This window comes from Engystomops pustulosus, chromosome 1, assembly GCF_040894005.1.
Source record: "Engystomops pustulosus chromosome 1, aEngPut4.maternal, whole genome shotgun sequence".
Classification (NCBI taxonomy): Eukaryota; Metazoa; Chordata; class Amphibia; order Anura; family Leptodactylidae; genus Engystomops; species Engystomops pustulosus.
Genome location: NC_092411.1, coordinates 121639522 through 121659377, shown reverse-complemented (window position 1 = coordinate 121659377; position 19856 = coordinate 121639522). Strand labels below are relative to the sequence as shown.

The 19856-nt window shown below is 41.3% G+C and overlaps 1 protein-coding gene across 4 annotated transcripts in view; it reads right to left on the bottom strand.

Annotated features, from left to right (window-relative positions):
• Window positions 1-18303, bottom strand: part of RIC1 (RIC1 homolog, RAB6A GEF complex partner 1) — a 74517-nt gene extending 56214 nt beyond the window's left edge. For 2 of the 4 annotated variants that reach the window (XM_072152107.1, XM_072152091.1), the window contains exon 1: window positions 2139-2484. Coding sequence is in view for 3 of the 4 variants with exons in the window: in XM_072152091.1 (XP_072008192.1) it covers window positions 2139-2279 (141 nt within the window). In the remaining variant the exon portion in view is untranslated. Of the gene's footprint in view, window positions 1-2138; window positions 2485-18273 lie in introns of those variants that run through there. The other 2 variants (XM_072152099.1, XM_072152083.1) reach the window with 2 other exon arrangements.
• Between the last annotated feature and the right edge of the window lie 1553 nt (window positions 18304-19856).

Here is a 19856-nt window from a genome sequence, read left to right as displayed (position 1 = left end):
CCGTGCGCCCGTACAGCAGTTTACCACCACATATGTGGTATCAGTACACTCGGGAGGAATTGGGCATCAAGCGTTGCAGTGCGCTTCATCATTTAATTTATTCTGAAAATGTCAGTTTTGGCCTAAATGAATGTATTTCCAAAAAAATTCCATAGTTTCTAAATCGCAGGTCCATATTTTTTAACCCATGTGAAACACTTAAAGGGTTAATGGACTTAATAGAAGTTGTTTTACATATGTTGAGGGGTGAACTTTCTATAGTGGGGTAATTTATGGGGTTTTACTATTATTTAGGCCTCTCAAAGTCACTTGAAAGCTGAGTTGTCCCTCAAAATGTGAGTTTTGGCAATTTTCATGAAAATAAGAAAAATCGCACCTAAAGTTCTGCACCTCATAACATCCTAGAAAAATGACCGGAAGCATAAAATATCATCCCAACATAAAGCAGATATTCTGTAAATGTTAATTATCAAACTTTTTGGGTAGTTTTACTTCCTGTCTGGAAACCAGAACATTTCAAACTTGGAAAATGAAGAATTTTTACAAACTTTTGCCAAATTTTCACTTTTTTTCAGAACGAAACGCAAAACTTATCACTTAAATTTTATAACTAACATGAAGTACAATGTGTCACGAGAAAACATTCTCAAAATCACCCGGATATGTTAAAGCGTTCCGAAGTTATAACCAATTATCGTGAGACATGTCAGATTTGAAAAATCGAGTCTGGTCATTGAGCTGAAAACTAGTGTCGGTGATAAGGGGTTAAGTGACTGTGGTATTTTTAGGGACACCGGGTGGAGAAGTGCTGTACATAGCTGAAGACTTTTGGCCGTAAATTCAGCTGTGATACGTTGTGGATGGGAGAACCTGTAATAAAGTCCTCCTCCTGATGGAAAAGTTTGTCATCTATAAGGTACTATATGCTACTAGTGACTCAGAATTTGTAGTCAGTCACAGCGTCTGTGTTGACGTTAACAGTTGTAAATTCTTCAGCATATACCAAACCGGTGTGGATAATGGAACAGGAATGGAGCAGCATTTTAGTTTTCTTCTCAGGGAGCAAATATGCTAGAATCTGCCCTAGGTGGAGGGTATATTGGCTATCTGCACAAGCAAGGTTTTTTATAAATTTTTTAAAGCCGATTTGCATCTACCATCTGTTTTTCAGAGGATATAAAAAACTAGATACATGAATGAACTGTAAAAAAAAGCTGTGGGCACTGATCCATTAAAAAGTACTGCAATTGGTGCAGTCCTGTGCTATTTGTCATGTGCATTTAGCCTTACACTACCACAGGGTTCAATTCTTAGAAAGAATTTTCCACAACAGATCTCAACACCAAACTGAGAATTAGATATATATGTTGCTTCTAATTCACAGCACATACAACCCCAAAACGACTGTAGAGGTGAAATCCATGTAAATCCAAGGCATTTCCTCGACAACATACTCATCATGCACCATACTAGTTCTCCTGCTCCGTGTTTAAACCCTGTGCACATCTAAAACACTTATCTACTGTAGCAGATCTCATGAAAACAGGATGACCAGGACAAGGAATAAGATTCACATTTATAGAAACCAGAAGCAAATAAAAACATTGCAACACATAACCATTTTAGAGGCATTATATCTAATAGACACCCACAAATGGCGGAAAGAAGGACACTGGAGTAAACTGGGTTTACAGAATGGAAAAGGGGTCTAAATCCGCAGTAACCCCCTCCACATTTAGCCGGAGATAATAATCTGAAATTCACTGTGAAGCAGAGGGAGTCCATTTATGTGTAACCTCTATGAATGATAACCTGTTAAAGTATAGGGTGACTAGTATATGTATATGACAGGCCCCATAGACATATTGATAAATATATGCACTAATAAAACATCTCAGCATTAACCATAGACCAGGGAACAGTAATTACATATACACCTTGTAAAACTGGAGACCATCTGATCAGTGGCAAGAGGAAGTCCTAATAACTAAAGAGATCTTCCTTCAGAAACCTGAGCTGTAAATACTCATGATATTGATGAAGCCTGAAAACAGGGACCATCCCAGAAGGGTTGTCTCCCAGATATGTAAACACTGGGAACGTGTAGCACAAGGGTCACTCCGTGACAGGACACTCACCCTGCTGTACCATATACTGAGCTGAGTGCGGGACAACACTGCCAGGAATAGGCGCTGCGGGTCCGGTTGGATGTGAAAGGGCTTCTCCACACTCTTCAAGGGGCACAGCAGCCTCTTTGGCCAGCCGCTAAGGAAATACATGACGCCTGTCAGTGTACAGTCCGGCGCACAGGGGCGAACATCACTCCCGACTCTTCCGCCGGAACAGCGCCGGTACACGCATCCCCGGTAAAGCGGCCACTTCGTATGTACCGGAAGCGACACCCGTACAGTAACCCTGCAATACACTTCCCTGCGGAACTCCGCCCACCGAGCCACACACGGCCAATAAGCACACAGAGAATAAGCAGCCAATGACTGGGCGTCTCTCATAAGTGGCAGGCGGAATGGACGCGGGCTATGATTGGGTGACTACTTTCCTAAATCCTTGAAGCGTGGTTTATGTGAGTTTGAGGGGAAAGTTCCAAGCGGACGTCAGCTGGGAGGCAGTGCGGGATGATGGGCGGAGAGAGGTGCTCAGTGAGCTAGTGTGCCCTCTGCTGGAAGACTTTTGGACCGCAGTTGGAGGGACCTTGTGGTGAACGATAGCTTTGCGTCTTTCGCAACGACTACGCGTTCATTAGGTAGCAGTTTATATGCTGGAGTTGGTTCAGTTTCTTATTCACCCAATACGGCCATAGAATAAAAGTCTGATCAGGGTGCGATCAGGGTTTGGTCAGTGAAAAACGCACATTTTGCATCAGAGTGCAATCGGTTTTCAGTCAGAGTTTGTTCAGTGTCTCTGTTTTTCACGCGCGTTTTCAATGCAATTTCAATGCGTTTTTCATGCGCAGATAATGCGTGTGAAATGGACTCAGGACTGAGCTCTATCTTTTCTATGGCAATTGATGCGTGAAAAATGCATTGCACTTGCAAGTATCTCAGAGTGCAATGCGTTTTTGATGCATCTCCATAGACTTGTATGGTGCGTTTTTCACGCGCGTGACTTGCAAAAGTAGAGCATGTCAAAATTTAAACGTTAAAAACGTTAAAAAAAAAACGTGCGTGTGTGCGTGAAAAAAAATCCAAGTCTGAAAAGACCCATTGATTACAATGGGTCAGAGTGCAATGCAAGTTCTGCGCGTCAAAAGCATGCGCAGAAAACGTGCGTTAAAAACGCAAATGTGAAAGGGCCTAAGGCCTATGATTGGAGTAGATGAATGAGGTCTTGGTGTTAGGGTCTAGCAACTTAAGGCTACTTAAGGCGTATATACGTCCCCCATACACCGCAATGGCCTCACGGAGCGGTACGGTGGCGCACACGTTCGGCACTGTACCATTCCGTAGCCCGTAAAAAGATAGGACATGTCCTATCTTTCTAAGGAATCTGGTGCCGGGTCCTATGTTACTCTATGGAGGAGGCGCTTTCCCCCTCCTCCTCTCCCCAGCGCTGATGTATGCCTGCCGTACTTTGTGTGAATGTAGCCTAAGACCAACCTGGCCTTGAACTAAACTAATATGTCCTCTGCGGTGTCAGAATTTTATCTATAAGTAGCTGTAGCTCACGGCGTTGCCCGAGATAGTAAATAACTGCTCTTAGCTGCAACAAAATAAAATGGGTTAACAAAAAATATTTTATATGTATATTAAAATATTTTATATCTATATAGACTGTCCCAGACTGGCTCTTTCAGTGCCAGTTTTATTACAAAAAACTATTTGGCAATGTGCACACTATTCTCTATGGGGTCATGGAAGAGTCAGATTAGGGCTACTGATGACAGGATTGCACGCCTGTTGAGTTAGGTATATGATGTGCAGAGTTTCCTCTTTTCCATATTCCAAAACTTTAGCTAGGAAGCGATAGAAACTCAGTATGCTGCTGGCAGTCCTGTCCTGAGGGGTAGGTATGCTCAGTAAAGGACCATGATTGGTCTGTCGTTCACGGACCAAACGTTTCAAGTGTGAAGCTGCCCTTAAAGGAAATCTACCATCATATTAAAGCATGATAAACCAGGGACACTTACTCATAGATACAGGCCCCATGACTGGTAATATTCTCAATTTTTTTTTTACCATGACCTGCTTTCTTCTAAAAGCAAGGTTTAAAATTATGATAAAGAGTCTCTTACACTGTTTCAATTGCATTACAATATAATTGTGTTTTATAACTTACCTTGCATCCTGAAAAATTCCTGGGGTAGTCACAGGGGCTGGACTTTGGTTTGGATGCATTTAAAAAAACAACATGTGACTTGTCTGTGTTAATCACTCCTCAGCGTTTGGCCCCCACTTTTGTGCTCCTGTACAGCTCCAGCACCCGGTCACAGTCTGGTGAGATGACATCAGTGGGGGAGGGACAATCTGTACTGGAACACAAAGATGGAGGAAGCCTGCAGCTCAGACAAGTCACATGTTGTTTTTTTAAATGCATCCAAACCAAAGTCCAGCTCCTATGACTACCACAGGATTTTGTCAGGATGCAAGAGTGAGTTATAACACACAATTATATTGTAATGCAAATTCTTAGAAAAGGCAGAGAGGAAGATTTGCACTGCACGTGTCATGGGCTTTTACAATCTGTCTTTAGTGAAAATGAGGTCCCTGGTGACAGGTTCCCATTAAATGGCCTTTAAAGAATTCCCTTTAAAGAAAATCTAATACTGTAAATCTACATATACAGGCAGATCTTATAGTAGTTTCCTCCTGCCTGTCTCAACCCTACACTAAACCTTTTATTAAAATTGCCATCTTAGTTGTATGCAAATTAACTTGAAAGTCTACTATGGCCACCTTTTTGAACATCCGCGCTCTGTGCTCTCCCCTCTTCAGGAGCATGTAATAAAGCAACACTCCAAATGCTACTGGGATGTGAAGTAGCCTTAGCACTTGGTGAGGCTGTTCCACTCCAAGTTCATTTGTACATCTAAATTAGCCAAATTTAATAAAAAAAATTTAGTTTCATAGAATAGCCAAAAACCGTGTAGGGATGAGTAAGGTAGAAGGAAACTGTCATCAGATCTATATCTATATATACACTCAGTGGCGGATTAAGTGTCCCATGGGCCCTGGGCTGTTCACACAACTAGGGCCCCCAGTGTCCAAACCAACATGTGCCTGGATGTTAGGACTTAAGTACCACTATATATACTCCATATCCTTAATCTTCTACTGTTCATAAACATAATTAAATGATGAACTACAATCATGCTCTTAAAACCCATATATTTAGGAAAGCCGGGGAGAGCAAAAATAATCCCAAATTATTTTTCAAGTATATAAATGATAAGAAACTAAAAACAGAGAGTGTGGGTCCCCTTAGAAATAACATGGGGGTCATGGTGGAAGGAGATGAGGAAAGGGTCAATCTACTGAATGTCGCCTTCTCAACTGTCTTTACCCAGGAAAATCCCCTGGTAGAAGACACAATGAGGAATAATGTAAATTATTTTTGGAATGTCAACAGTTTCACCCAAGAAGAGGTACGGCGCCTCCTCGCAACCACTAAGATAGATAAATCACCGGGGCCAGATGGCATACACCCCCGGGTTCTGCATGAACTATGTACCGTGATAGACAGACCGTTATTTTTAATATTTGAAGATTCACTGAGGACTGGTTATGTTCCACAGGACTGGCGCATAGCAAATGTGGTACCAATATACAAAAAAGGATCAAATAACGATCCTGGAAACTACAAACCCGTGAGTCTAACTGCTGTGGTGGGGAAAATATTTGAGGGGTTTGTTAGAGATGCTATCCTGGAGTATCTCACTGTGCACAACCTTATAACCCAGCGTCAGCATGGGTTTATGAGAGATCGGTTCTCTCAGACTAATCTGATTGGTTTCTACGAGGAGGTAAGTTCAAGACTGGATCTGGGGGAAGCTGTGGATGTTGTACATCTGGACTTTTCAAAGGCATTTGACACCGTGCCACATAAAAGGTTGGTATATAAAATGAGACTGCTGGGAATAGGAGAAAATCTGTGTATTTGGGTAAGTAATTGGCTTAGTAATAGAAAACAGAGGGTCGTCATTAATGGCACATTCTCAGATTGGGTTGACGTTACCAGTGGAGTGCCACAGGGGTCAATATTGGGGCCACTTCTTTTTAATATTTTTATTAATGACCTTGTAGTGGGTTTACATAGTCAAGTTTCAATATTTGCAGATGATACTAAGCTGTGTAAAGTAATAAATACTGAGGTCAATAGTTAAGCATTACAGAGGGATTTGTGGAAGCTTGAGGAGTGGGCAGAGAAATGGTTGATGAGGTTTAATGTAGATAAATGTAAAGTTATACACTTGGGCCATGGAAACAAAAAGTATAATTATGTTCTAAACGGTCAATTACTTGGTAAAACTGGAGCGGAAAAAGACTTGGGGGTATTGGTGGATGGTAAACTTAATTTTAGTGACCAGAGCCAGGCGGCTGCTGCTAAAGCAAATAAAAGTATGGGATGTATCAAGAGAGGAATAGATTCTCATGATAAAGACATAGTTTTGCCCTTATACAAATCCCTGGTCAGACCACACATGGAATATTGTGTACAGTTTTGGGCACCAGTGTATAAAAAGGATATAGTAGAGCTGGAACGGGTGCAGAGGAGAGCAACCAGGATTATTAGGGGAATGGGGGATTAGAATACAATGACAGATTACAAAATTTGGGATTATTCAGTTTAGAAAAAAGACGACTGAGGGGAGACCTCATTACAATGTACAAATACCTGAACAGACAGTACAAGGATCTCTCAAAAGATCTTTTTATACCTAGGCCTGTGACCTCATCCTCTACGCCTAGAGGAGAGGCGATTTTACCATCAACATAGACAAAGGTTCTTTACTGTACGAGCAGTGAGACTATGGAACGCTCTGCCGCAGGAGGTTGTTATGGCGGACTCTATGTACATGTTCAAGAGAGGCCTGGATGACTTTCTGGAGAGAAAAAATATCTCGGGTTATGGGGATAAAACATTTATTTAATTCTTAAAGGTTGGACTTGATGGACTTGCGTCTTTTTCCAGCCTTATATACAGTACTATGATACATTCTCTAACTGCATGAAACCCTACAAGCTCCCTGACCAGATCTCCCAGACAGTGTAGGAGATGTTTTAATGCTACCCCTGGCCTGGCCTCTGTGCATCCTGCAGCTGAGCCCCCCCCCCCCCCATATTTAAATACGTGAGTATAAGCCCTAGGATAGGAAATGCAGCCATTACTAAATATCCAGAAGCAGCCAAACCTCAAAAAGTCCACAGCAGAGCCCCCCTTACAGAAATGTTCACTGCAGAGCACCCCTTCACTGAAATGTCCACAGCAGATGCCCTCTTTACTGAAATGTCCACCGCACATGCCCCCTTTAATGAAATGTCCACCCTAGATGGCCCCCTTTAATGAAATGTTCACCCCAGATGGCCCCCTTTAATGAACTGTCCACCCCAGATGGCCCCTTTAATGAAATGTTCACCCCAGATGGCCCCTTTTAATTTTTAAATGCAAAGTAAATTCTCCATGTGACCGCACCGCATTTTCTTGAAAGTATCGTAACAGTTATCGCAATACTTTTCAGGGTATCATATTGCACTCAAAATTATGGTTTCGGTGCAACCCTATTGCTGATACATCTGACAAACCCTATTTAACTGGCACCTAACTTTCAAGTTTTCGCAGACTTTTGCAAAAATGGCGTGCCATTCCAAAGTGACTGCAACCCTATGGCTGCAGGTTATCCAGACGAAGGCCAAATGGGTGACCCTCTCAACCATAGCAAGGGAAATTGGTTGTTCCAAGTCTGTGATTTCTAGAATATTGGATCTTTACAACATTACAAACTAATTCAAGTCCTCTGATGCCTGTTGCCGTTAGAAGACAAATGTAGGAGAGGTAAGGATAATGCAGCAGAGAATCACCATAGGTAATCGTTTCAGTACTACAGCTGGAATTGCTCACCATTTCAGCAATGAACACATTAAGGATCCATCTCATCATGTAGTGTCCTGATGTTTAAGAGCATTTGGACTGAAAGCCCTCTATGCAGTGACCAAACCCTCATTAGCAGAAATAATTAAAAGGCTAAATAATGTGCACAAAACTACAAAGTTAGTGAAAGGTGAAGGAAAATGTCATGTTTTGGGGAATTTTTTTCTGCAGCAGGCGTTGGACCTCTCATACAACTATATGGCAGAGTTTTCTTGAGGGCTTAGATTTTACGTCTTTCACTGTGTACCCCAAATGACATGTCTACTTTATTCTTTGGGTTGGCTTGATCACGGCGATACCAAATTTTTATAGATTTTATAATGTTTTCATACATTTACAAAAATGAAAACCACCTATGCAAAACTTCAAAACTTCAGGCTCTATTTTCCATTACGGGGCAGTGAAAAACCATTTGATTGGGCATTTGGACACGGTGATACCTAATGTGTTTATCATTTTTACTGTTTATTTATATTTATATCAGTTCTAGGGGTGGTTTGAATTTTTAGGGTTTTTTATTTTATAAACTTTTTTTTATTTTAACTTATTATTTTTCAGACCCCCTAGGGTACTTTAACCCTAGGTAGTCTGATTGATCCTACCATATACTGCCATACTACAGATGTCAAGTAATGTTGTAATTGTTGGTTTCTCCACTCTCCAAGGGGAAGAGTATTCACAAGGTCCATGAGTAATTAAGCACTTAGTCCTTTATGAAATGCTCAGCTCTAAACTTACCAGTTCCCTTCTACTGTCTAAAGATAAGGTTTGAGGAGAGAGGTATTTTCACAGGCAAGTAGCGTTGTACTATGCCATGTCCAGCTGACAGAAATTAACCGTCAGGCCAACTGTGGGATACCTCTTTAGGAGGAGCATCTTTTCAGTATTCAACCAAAGTGCAATCTGCAAAGGTATTTGACTGAAGGACTCAAGCCTTTAGAGTGGAGTTGCAGCACCAAAATAGAGCTCCGGAAAGGTAAGCGGCCATGTGGTAGCTTGTGTCTAAACAAAGTAATGCACCTGCCTGTCAGGAATCGGTCCTCTGGATCACCGCGGATGATGATGTAAGCCAACACCTGGGACCGAAGTCTAAGTGGCACCCGGTTTTCACCAGAGCCCATCGCAAAGCGGGTTGGACTTCTTGCATCGTGGTACCACCAGAGCGTTAGAAAGGTGCTTCTTTGTCCGCGGTGGCGGCGAAGTACAGAATCGTAAGGCATGCTCGTGGTCGGGGACAGGCAGGATGTTGAGAGAGACAGCACAGGCAACACGGGATCGGGGTCAGGAAAAGAATCAAGGTCACAACAGGAAATCGGGATAATCAGAAAGGGCATGGAACAAAGCTTTCTATCAAGCGTAGAGCACAAAGATCCATCAAGGGACATAGGAAAGGGCTGGGAATTTATCAAGGAATGCTGCTGACCAGCGGCAATTAACAGTGCTGGCCCTTTAAATTTTACAGAGCTGGCGTGCGCGCGCGATGAGACACGGGAGACACCGCTGAAACCCAGTGCGGCAGCGGGCCACACATTGGTACACGAGTACGCCTGTGACCCGAGACGTGGGTCGCAGGGGCAACCGTGACACTGCCAACACAAATTGGGGTTGGAGAGCATTCAGTGTTCATAAATAAGCCATTGGTAACCTGATTGGAATGGCTTGAAAAAAACGATTATGAAGAGAGATATTTAGATCCTCAGATTTAGACCAATTGATGCAGAAGTTAGATAGTTAGGGAAAAAGAGTGGATTTCATGTAGCAAATGATAAAGAGACATTTGTGGATTGGTCAGAAAAAAAGTGGTTGTCAGCATATGCTGCTATCTTACGTAGAAGCTCTAACATAAATCCCTGAAATATCAGTGTTGAGAATGTGGCGAAGAAAAGGCTCTAATAAGATAACAAAGAGCAGGGAGGAGATTGGGCAGCTCTGTCTTGTACCATTCTGGATGTCAAAAACTTCAGAAATGGTGCTTTTCACTTTTCCAGACGCAGATTGGTGGAAATATAATGACATAATACACCTAAACATTTGATTACAAAGTCTGAATTTATGAAGGACTTGTTGGCTATGTAAGGCAAACTAACCCTATCGAATGCCTTCTCTACAGTACATCAGTGGAAAGCAACTTGAGTTGCAGATGTTCTAGCTGGGCTTTATAGATTTGCTTTAGTGGTAAAGTCTCAAGATTCCCTACATAGAATTAAACCTGCCTGGTCCGAATGAAAGTCAGTAAAAAGAAGGGGCGCCAGCTTAATCTCTACAATTTTCAAGAATAACTTGAGATCTTGGATTAACATAGAAATGGTAGTTAGAGCATTGGGTCGCATCTTTTCCAGTCATAACCATAATGGTGGCCCGAAGAGTATCCCTGAGAGTGTAGAACAAGAGGCTACTGCATCGAAAGCTTTCGTCCAGTTGGGTTAAAGAAGTCCAGCAAATTTATTTGTAGAACAGTAAGGAAAAGCCGTCAGGGCTAGGGGCTTTACCTACATGTGTCTCCTGTGTCTTTGCCTCCTCTTCAGTTAACATAGGAAAGCCTGAGTCTGAAAGGTAGGTTCCGATTATGTACCTAAAGTGCCTGATAATAATCTTGAAAAGTAGCAGCTATATTTGAATTAAGTTGTTGAGTACTGCCAGATGATGTTGAAATTTTGAGGATGAATGTGTGAGAATGTTGGACCCGTAATGCCCTAGCAAGAGATCTGCCACATTTGTCCCTTCATTAAAATGTTGGCAGCATTTTGCCAGTACACCTTTTTGCTTTGCCTATCAAGAGGGTAACAAAGGGACTCCCATGTTTCAATCAGCGAAATTCTGAGGCTGCCTGTGAAGCAGAGTTTGTCTCAAGTCTCAAGGGTCAAGCAAAGATGTTGCTGCTTGGGCCCTTTCCTTTTGTGGCATGAGCTGTGTGTACAGTGATAGCCAGAAGTTTTTAGAATTATACAAATGTTAGTTTTTACAGTCTACTGCATCAGGTTTTATAATGGCAATTTGCATATACTCCAGAGTGTTAGAAAGAGTGATCAGCTTAACAGCAATTAATTGCAAAGTCAATATTTGCCTAGAAAATGAACTTTTTCCCCCAAAACACATTTCAACTTCATTGCAGGCCTGCCTTAAAAGGAGCAGTTAACATAGTTTCAGTGATTGCTCCATTAACACAGGTGTGTGTGTTGATGAGGACAGGGCTGGAGTTCAATCTGTCATGATTAAGTAAGAATCACACCACTGGACACTTTAACCTCTTAACGCTCTGCGCCGTAGAGCTACGGCGCAGAGCGTTAAGAGGTTAAAGTGTCCAGTGGTGTGATTCTTACTTAATCAGGTGGTGTGATTCTTATAAGGAGTGTATGAAGAGGGCTCACGGGCTGAGTCCTCTTCATACAAGGGTGGGGGTTTTTGCATATTGCAGAAAACCCCCACCGCTAATAACCTTGCTTGCACCGATCGCGGCTATTAACCTTTTCATTGCCGCCAGTAAAGTCGCCGGCGGCTTTTAAAAGACGGTGCGGGCGCCGCCATCTTTATTACGTTCGTTGCGCCCCCGAACGTCATCGGGGGGCGGCGATCGGTTGCCATGGTAGCCTCGGGTCTTCGTTTGACACAAGGCTACATGGCTTCTGGAGATTCGTTACAATGAGCCAGTGGCTCATTGTAATGAATGTGCTGCAAAAATGCCATATATTGCAATACAGAAGTATTGCAGTATATGGCAGGAGCTATCTGACCATCTAGGGTTAATGTACCCTAGATGGTCTAAGATATAGTGAAAAAAAAAAATTAAAAAAAAGTTTAAAAAATAAAAAAAATTATAAAATATTAAAAATTCAAATCACCCCCCTTTCCCTAGAACTGATATAAAACATAATAAACAGTAAAAATCACAAACATATTAGGTATCGCCGCGTCCCAAAATGCCCGATCTATCCAATTATATAAACAGATAAAAAATAGTAGAGCAGCACAGCCTTAGAGAAAAAAAGAAATGCGGGTGCTATCCAGGTTCTCTTACCCAAAGAGTGTGAATATAAGTAAACAAAAAACGGCAGCACTCCCAAGGGATGAAGAAAAAAAGTGAGGTTTTATTCCATCTCTCGCAACGTTTCAGCTGTGGGTCAGCCTTTGTCAAGCAATACAACAAGTGTTCAATCAGTGTTTAAATAGTGGTTACACAGTGACGTTTCACATTCATCAATTAAGTGAAAATACAGTTTTACAAGTCATCAACTTATCTATATCAAACAGTAATATATGTGTTATCAGTATCGGAGTGTTGTCAACGTATACATAGTGACATATTGCATAAGTATAAAACGAGGATATATAAAAAGAGTAATACAGTGTAAATTGATGCCAAAAATCACCTGTGTGATCCTGTGCCCGCGTTGCGCAGGACGCATTCAGCGTCTCCTACCGGTTACTGCGCATAGCCGGAAGGAGGAGAGGAGACAATGCACTGCTACTGCGCATGTCTACCAAGCGAATAATGATGTTACTAATTCTCTGTATCGTGGAGAATAGGAGCAGTGTAATGTGGCGCGTATGCGCCTAGCACCCTATTCTGGTGCATACTAACACATTAGGACGCAGCTGCGCCCAATATATTGTATAGCTCAATATCGACATCTGAGCGAATCAAAAAAAGATATATATATGTACTATTGTATAGGAACTCGTCTCACATTATGGACAATGAGAAATATAACGGGGTTAAAAAACCTCCAAAGAGTATGTCCACAAATAATGAGGGTCATGGTGTATCTTCCATCACCCAATTCGGGCGATCAGGGTACCCATGAAGGGGGCAAACTTCAGTGCGGACAGGGTGAACATATAATATGTCACACTGTCACTCACCAGACGATGTCCCCACCTCTAGTGGACCTAGACTAATGTCCTAGAGACGTGTATAGCTTCCTCATTGGCTATATCGCTATAGCAAAAGAAAGACCATTGTCGGTACATCGCTAATCGAAACAAATCCACTGTCTCCACTCCTCAAAAAAATTAAAATAATGGAATAAATATCATTGACTTCAAAAGAAAAGAAAAAGGAAAAAGCGGGAAAGTACACACAGAAAAATTGATGATTTTGGCGATCTTCTTTCAGTGCATGTGGTGATTATACGTGAAGATAGTGGTCTGAAAAAAACAGATAAAACAAAAATTAGTATCATGGTATCAAGAACACCAATAACCTTATGGGGAGAGGATAACAGGTAAGTCCTAGGACATACAGGGCAAGCAAGACGTCAAAAGATCCCACTGGTCTTGAAATCCACGTTCAAGCCATTTTGGTTTAAGTGTATTTAGTTTATAAATCCACTCCAATTCTCTCTTTTTCAATAATTTAGTTCTGTCCCCACCTCTTCTTAGAGGGGGGATCCTGTCGATCAGCCTGAACCTCAATTGGCCTTCCCTGTGGTTACACTCCTTGAAGTGTTTAGGGACCGGAAGGTCCTTCCTACCACTCCTGATGGTATACCGATGTTGGCTCATACGAATTTTGAAGTCTAAGGTAGTCTCTCCTATATACCAAAGATTGCAAGGAGATTGAAGTAAATAAATTACAAAATCAGAGTCGCAAGTTAGGTAATGTTTGATCTGATACTTTTGCTTAGTAATAGGATGTATAAAGCTGTCGCCTTTCAGCATCATCGTGCAATTTGCACATTTTAGGCACGGAAAACTGCCTTTTCTCTGAGGGGCTAAAAAACTTTGCCTAAGTGTCTTCCCTGATCCAACATCCGCTTTAACCAATCTGTCTCTCAGATTGGGGGCACGGCGGTAGGATAAAAGAGGTGGTTTAGAAAATTCTTCAATATTCGGGAAGGCATCTGATAGGAGATGCCAGTTTCTTAAAATGATTTTACTTATGTTGTTGCTTGACTCTGTGTACGTAGAGACAAACGGGATCCGTTTGTCCATTCTGGTTTTCGTACGGGATTGTAATAACATATTTCTATCAAGTGTATGGGCCTTATCTCTCTGTTCTGTAATGATAGAGGGGGGGTATCTCCTATTTTTGAACTTTTTAGTGAGCTGCTCAAAATTGTTATCGAGGCAGGAATCATCAGAGACGATGCGTCGAATCTTGATGAATTGACTATAAGGTAACGATTTAATCATTTTCCTAGGGTGGCAACTACTATATTCTAGTAGGTTGTTCCTATCTGTAGGTTTAGTGTACAAATTAGTACATATCCTGCCTTCATCAACACTCACATTCACATCCAGAAACTGTACCTCATTTTTGGACCATACCGTGGTGAATTGAACGTCTTTGTCGATATCATTCAAGAAGGACTGAAAAGACAATAACTCCTCTGGGGTGCCACCCCAGATGAGGAAGATGTCATCTATGTATCGCCACCATCTCACCACTTTTGAGAAATGGTGGGATACATAGACGCACCTCTCCTCACAGTCACTCATGAAAATGTTCGCGTATGTGGGGGCAACATTGGCCCCCATGGCCGTCCCCCTCAGTTGAACATAAAAAATGTCCTGAAACATAAAATAGTTACACGTCAAAACCATTTCTAATAAATCCATGATAAGCAAAATGACTTGTTCTGAAAAATCGGAGTTCTGTAGTTTCCTCCTAACAGCTGCTATGACTTACCTGTTATCCTCTCCCCATAAGGTTATTGGTGTTCTTGATACCATGATACTAATTTTTGTTTTATCTGTTTTTTTCAGACCACTATCTTCACGTATAATCACCACATGCACTGAAAGAAGATCGCCAAAATCATCAATTTTTCTGTGTGTACTTTCCCGCTTTTTCCTTTTTCTTTTCTTTTGAAGTCAATGATATTTATTCCATTATTTTAATTTTTTTGAGGAGTGGAGACAGTGGATTTGTTTCGATTAGCGATGTACCGACAATGGTCTTTCTTTTGCTATAGCGATATAGCCAATGAGGAAGCTATACACGTCTCTAGGACATTAGTCTAGGTCCACTAGAGGTGGGGACATCGTCTGGTGAGTGACAGTGTGACATATTATATGTTCACCCTGTCCGCACTGAAGTTTGCCCCCTTCATGGGTACCCTGATCGCCCGAATTGGGTGATGGAAGATACACCATGACCCTCATTATTTGTGGACATACTCTTTGGAGGTTTTTTAACCCCGTTATATTTCTCATTGTCCATAATGTGAGACGAGTTCCTATACAATAGTACATATATATATCTTTTTTTGATTCGCTCAGATGTCGATATTGAGCTATACAATATATTGGGCGCAGCTGCGTCCTAATGTGTTAGTATGCACCAGAATAGGGTGCTAGGCGCATACGCGCCACATTACACTGCTCCTATTCTCCACGATACAGAGAATTAGTAACATCATTATTCGCTTGGTAGACATGCGCAGTAGCAGTGCATTGTCTCCTCTCCTCCTTCCGGCTATGCGCAGTAACCGGTAGGAGACGCTGAATGCGTCCTGCGCAACGCGGGCACAGGATCACACAGGTGATTTTTGGCATCAATTTACACTGTATTACTCTTTTTATATATCCTCGTTTTATACTTATGCAATATGTCACTATGTATACGTTGACAACACTCCGATACTGATAACACATATATTACTGTTTGATATAGATAAGTTGATGACTTGTAAAACTGTATTTTCACTTAATTGATGAATGTGAAACGTCACTGTGTAACCACTATTTAAACACTGATTGAACACTTGTTGTATTGCTTGACAAAGGCTGACCCACAGCTGAAACGTTGCGAGAGATGGAATAAAACCTCACTTTTTTTCTTCATCCCTTGGGAGTGCTGCCGTTTTTTGTTTACAATTATATAAACAGTTACGGCCGGCGGTGACCTCCGAGGCGGGAAATGGCGCCCAAATGTCCGAAATGCGACTTTTACACCTTTTTACATCACATAAAAAATGAAATAAAAAATGATCAAAATGTCGCACAGACCTCAGAATGGTAGCAATGAAAACGTCGGCTCATTTCGCAAAAAATGACACCTCACACATCTCCGTGCACCAAAGTTTGAAAAAGTTATTAGCGTCAGAAGATGGCAAATTTTTTTTTCTTTTTTGTACACATTCGTTTAATTTTTGAAAATGTATTAAAACACAATAAAACCTATATAAATTTGGTATCACCGCGATCGCACCGAACCAAATAATAAAGCTGAGGTGTTATTTTGAGTGAGTCAAAATCGAAAAAACTGAGCCCACAAGAACGTGATTTTTTTTCAATTTTTTCCACATTTGGAATTTTTTTTCAGCTTCGCAGTACACGGCATGTTAAAATAAATAACATTACGGGAAAGTAAAATTTGTTACACACAAAATAAGCCCTCACACAGCACTGTACACGTAAAAATGAAAAAGTTATGGATTTTTGGAGTTGGAGAGCGAGAAATGAGCGGAAAAACCCTGCGTCCTTAAGGAGTTAAAAGGAGGCTGGTGCTTGGCATCATTGTTTCTCTTCTATTAACCATGGTTATCTATATAGAAACACATGCAGTCATCATTGCCCTGCACAAAACTGGCCTAACAGGGAAGAGTATCGCAGCTAGAAAGATTGCACCTCAGTCAACAATCTATCGCATCATCAAGGAATTCAAGGAGCGAGGTTCCATTGTTGCCAAAAAGGTGCCAGGGTACCCAAGAAGGACCAGCAAGCGCCAGGACTGTCTCTTAAAAATGTTTCGGGATCTGGCTACAAGCAGTGCAGAGCTTGCTCAGGAATAGCAGCAGGCCTGGTGTCAAGGAGGGCATCAAAGAAGCCACTTCTCTCCAGAAAAAAACATCAGGGACAGATTGATACAGGGAGTAGACTGCCGAGGACTGGGGTAAAGTCATTTTCTCTGATGAATCCCCTTTCCCATTGTTTGGAACATCTGGAAAAACAGCTTGTTCGGAGAAGACAAGGTGAGCAATACCACCAGTCTTGTCTCATGCCAACTGTAAAGCATTCTGCAACCATTCATGTGTGGGGTTGCTTCTCAGGGAATTCAAGGGAATTGGCTCTCTCAGTCTTGCCTAAAAACACATCCATGAATAAAGAATGGTACCAGAATGTCCTCCAAGACTTCTCCCAACCGTCCAAGAGCAGTTTGGTGATCAACAATGCCTTTTTCCAGCATGATGGAGGACCTTGCCATAAAGCAAAGGTGATAACTAAATGGCTCAGGGAACAAAACATAGAGATTTTGGGTCCATTGCCTAGAAACTCCCCAGATCTTAATCCCATTGAGAACTTGTGGTCAATCATCAAGAGACGGGTGGACAAACAAAAAACAACAAATTGTGATAAAATATAAGCATTGATTGTGCAAGAATGGACTTCTATCAGATTTGGTCCAGAAGTTGATTGAGAGCATGCCAGATGTCAGAGGTCCTGAAGAAGAAGGGTCAACACTGCAAATATTGACTTGCTGCGTTAACTCATTCTAACTGTCAATAAAAGCTTTTGTTACTCATAATATGATTGCACTTGTATTTCTGTATGTGATAAAAACATCTGACAAACACACATAAAAACCAGAGGGCAACATGACTGTAATCAACAGACTACGGATTATGTGTCTGTTTCCCTTCAAAGCTATAATGTCTATAGTAGCAGCCTAAAGAAAGCCCAGATCACAGTGGCGTAACAAAAAGTAATCCAGTCTCCAGTCATAGCAGTACAATCCAGTCTACTGCTGGCATGTGATGGCTGCAGCCATTTAGCAGATTTAATCATGCCATATACAGGAACTGTACCAAAATACATGGAACTATGACCACTTGTCACCTTATTACAAACCTGTCACATTTTCTAAATATAAGGTTTACATATTACCTCAACCAACTACCTACAAGGGCGATAATTAAACCATCTCCCCACATGAACCCCACATTCTCATGACACCCCCTACAAATTCACAATCCCTTCAACTGTCTGGTCAACAGGTTTTATGATATGGGAATTGCCACAGCCGGGCAGAGTGAAATGTGATTGGTGCTCTCTAGAACACCACTATATTCTTTGCACAAAACCCCACTTCATCATATGCTAGGTAGACCCCCATAGATGCAGTAGAGATGATTAAAGGGGTTGTCCACTTTCAACAAATATTTGATATGATTTGTGCAAGGAAAAGCTATAAAATTTTTCAATATACTGTCTGTTTCAATTCCTCACCGTTTTCTGTTCATGTGATGTCATGTGGGTGCATGTGCACAAGCTGTTATTATCGCACAGCTCCTATTACTCTCTGCGATAACAACCGTTTGTGCACATGCGTGTCCATCACATCACATGGACAGATTTCTATCCACTGGAAGTAAACAAAAAGCGTCCTATAGTAGGACAGAGATCTAGAAACCTGTGAGGAATTGATACAGAAAGTATATTGGAAACTTGTATAACTTTTCCTTATATAAACCATATCAAATATTTGATGAATGTGGATAACTCATTTAAAGGGGTATTCCAGGAATCAGTATAATTCATATACAAGTGGGCACTCAAAATATAAGCTAATATGTAATTAGTTGTTTTTTAAAATTTTGCTCCCCTTAGCAGAAAATGCTGGTGACATAGACTGTAATGAAGAATTAAAATGCTACTGGCATTTAAATCAGTCCTTTAATTTCGTCCGCGCGGTCCGTTGCAGGACAGAAGATGGCTGCTGGTCACATGTCCACATCACATGTTCTGTACCTGCCTGGGCAGGGTCATGTGATCACCACTACGTTTGGCTGTTGTCGGTTGCTTGCTGTGTATCCAGTATGGCCAGTGTTGTGGTGATGGCAGTTACACGTCATTACTATGGTAGCAGAGCAAGAAAACCTGTTAGATCATCACTGTTAGCAGAGCATAAGTGGTAGGAGGAGTTACTGAGAACTAAAGGAATTTGTAGTTTCCAGTGGCGGCCATCTTGGTGATAACTCCACCTACTTTAGAGAGGCCATAAATTTTGTAAATCATAAAATCATATTATTTAAGCTCCATTTTGTGACTAATGACATTGAGTATTGTTGTATTCATTTATTTATATCATCATGGGTTTATGTGTCAGACGTTCATATTCCCGGAATACCCCTTTAGATCTTGTGTTAAAAATGGGCATTGTAAACAGTGTTGGAGTGCTTATGTGTTATACAACACTCCAATTTACCGCAAAGTTATAACATGGCCACACTTTGAGGAAATTCTGGCATTACAAGTATAATAGTCAATGCCAAACTCAAGATGACAAAATTGGCTCATTCCTTGATAACTTTAATGCCAAGGCATACAACCCTTAAAAGAAACAAATCACTTGCAAATTTGAAAGGCAGGCTAAAATTCTGTCAATATCTGTTTCGGAAGAGCGAAATCTATAAATAAAAATGTATAAACTATGTGTCAGTATTGTGGGGTACACTAAGTTTGTGATGTAAAGGATTAGTCCCCAATCCCAGAATGCATTTACATGGATAACTATCATACCTGCATCCCACTTTTCAAGTCCCCCACTTTCTGATGTGCTACAATGTGCAGTACTGTAAGCAAAAGCCAGGGAAGCCTCCATGGGTACCTAATTTTCATGAGGGGTGCTGCTTTTTCCACTGTTTCCACTGTTTGTGTGCCTCAGGGGATTTCTAATAGTCTCAAAACATCTGAAAAGTATTGCAGCCAATTCTGTCCTCCAAAAGCCAAACTGTGCTTTCCCTCTAATTTTCTGCCATTGCGGCCGTTAATATCAATATGTGGGGTATTTTCAAATTCAAAAGAAATTA